The 301-nt window shown below is 53.5% G+C and overlaps 1 protein-coding gene across 1 annotated transcript in view; it reads left to right on the top strand.

Moving 5' to 3' along the window:
• The first annotated feature begins 208 nt into the window (after nucleotides 1-208).
• DHX33 (DEAH-box helicase 33) overlaps nucleotides 209-301 on the top strand; it is a 28,362-nt gene continuing 28,269 nt past the window's right edge. The window contains exon 1 of the mRNA XM_023730995.1: nucleotides 209-293. Coding sequence (XP_023586763.1) covers nucleotides 209-293 — 85 coding nt within the window. The remainder of the gene's footprint in view (nucleotides 294-301) is intronic.

Here is a 301-nt window from a genome sequence, read left to right as displayed (position 1 = left end):
TATCCTTGAAGAGCTACTATTATTTGAGTTGCTGGAACAATAACACAGTTTAGATCAACGAGAGGAACGTTATTATCCAAGCCGAAAAGTCCCACGGAACCGTACATCCTGCCTTTCGCTGTTGTCGCTCCGGACCTTTTTCTCGTTGCACCTCACACCCGGCTTGTCCGATCTAGTGAAAGTGAAAGCCTTCCTAGGTCGCCAGTGCATGCTGGGAGTTGTAGTGCCGTTCCTAAAGGCTGGCGGTGGCCGTGAGGTCATCTGTGGTCGCCGGGAGCCGCCAGCACGTGGCGGTGAAGGG

Source organism: Trichechus manatus, unplaced genomic scaffold (assembly GCF_000243295.1).
Source record: "Trichechus manatus latirostris isolate Lorelei unplaced genomic scaffold, TriManLat1.0 scaffold00040, whole genome shotgun sequence".
Classification (NCBI taxonomy): domain Eukaryota; kingdom Metazoa; phylum Chordata; class Mammalia; order Sirenia; family Trichechidae; genus Trichechus; species Trichechus manatus.
The sequence above is the reverse complement of the archived record's forward strand: the minus strand, read 5'-3'. Positions and strand labels throughout refer to the sequence as shown.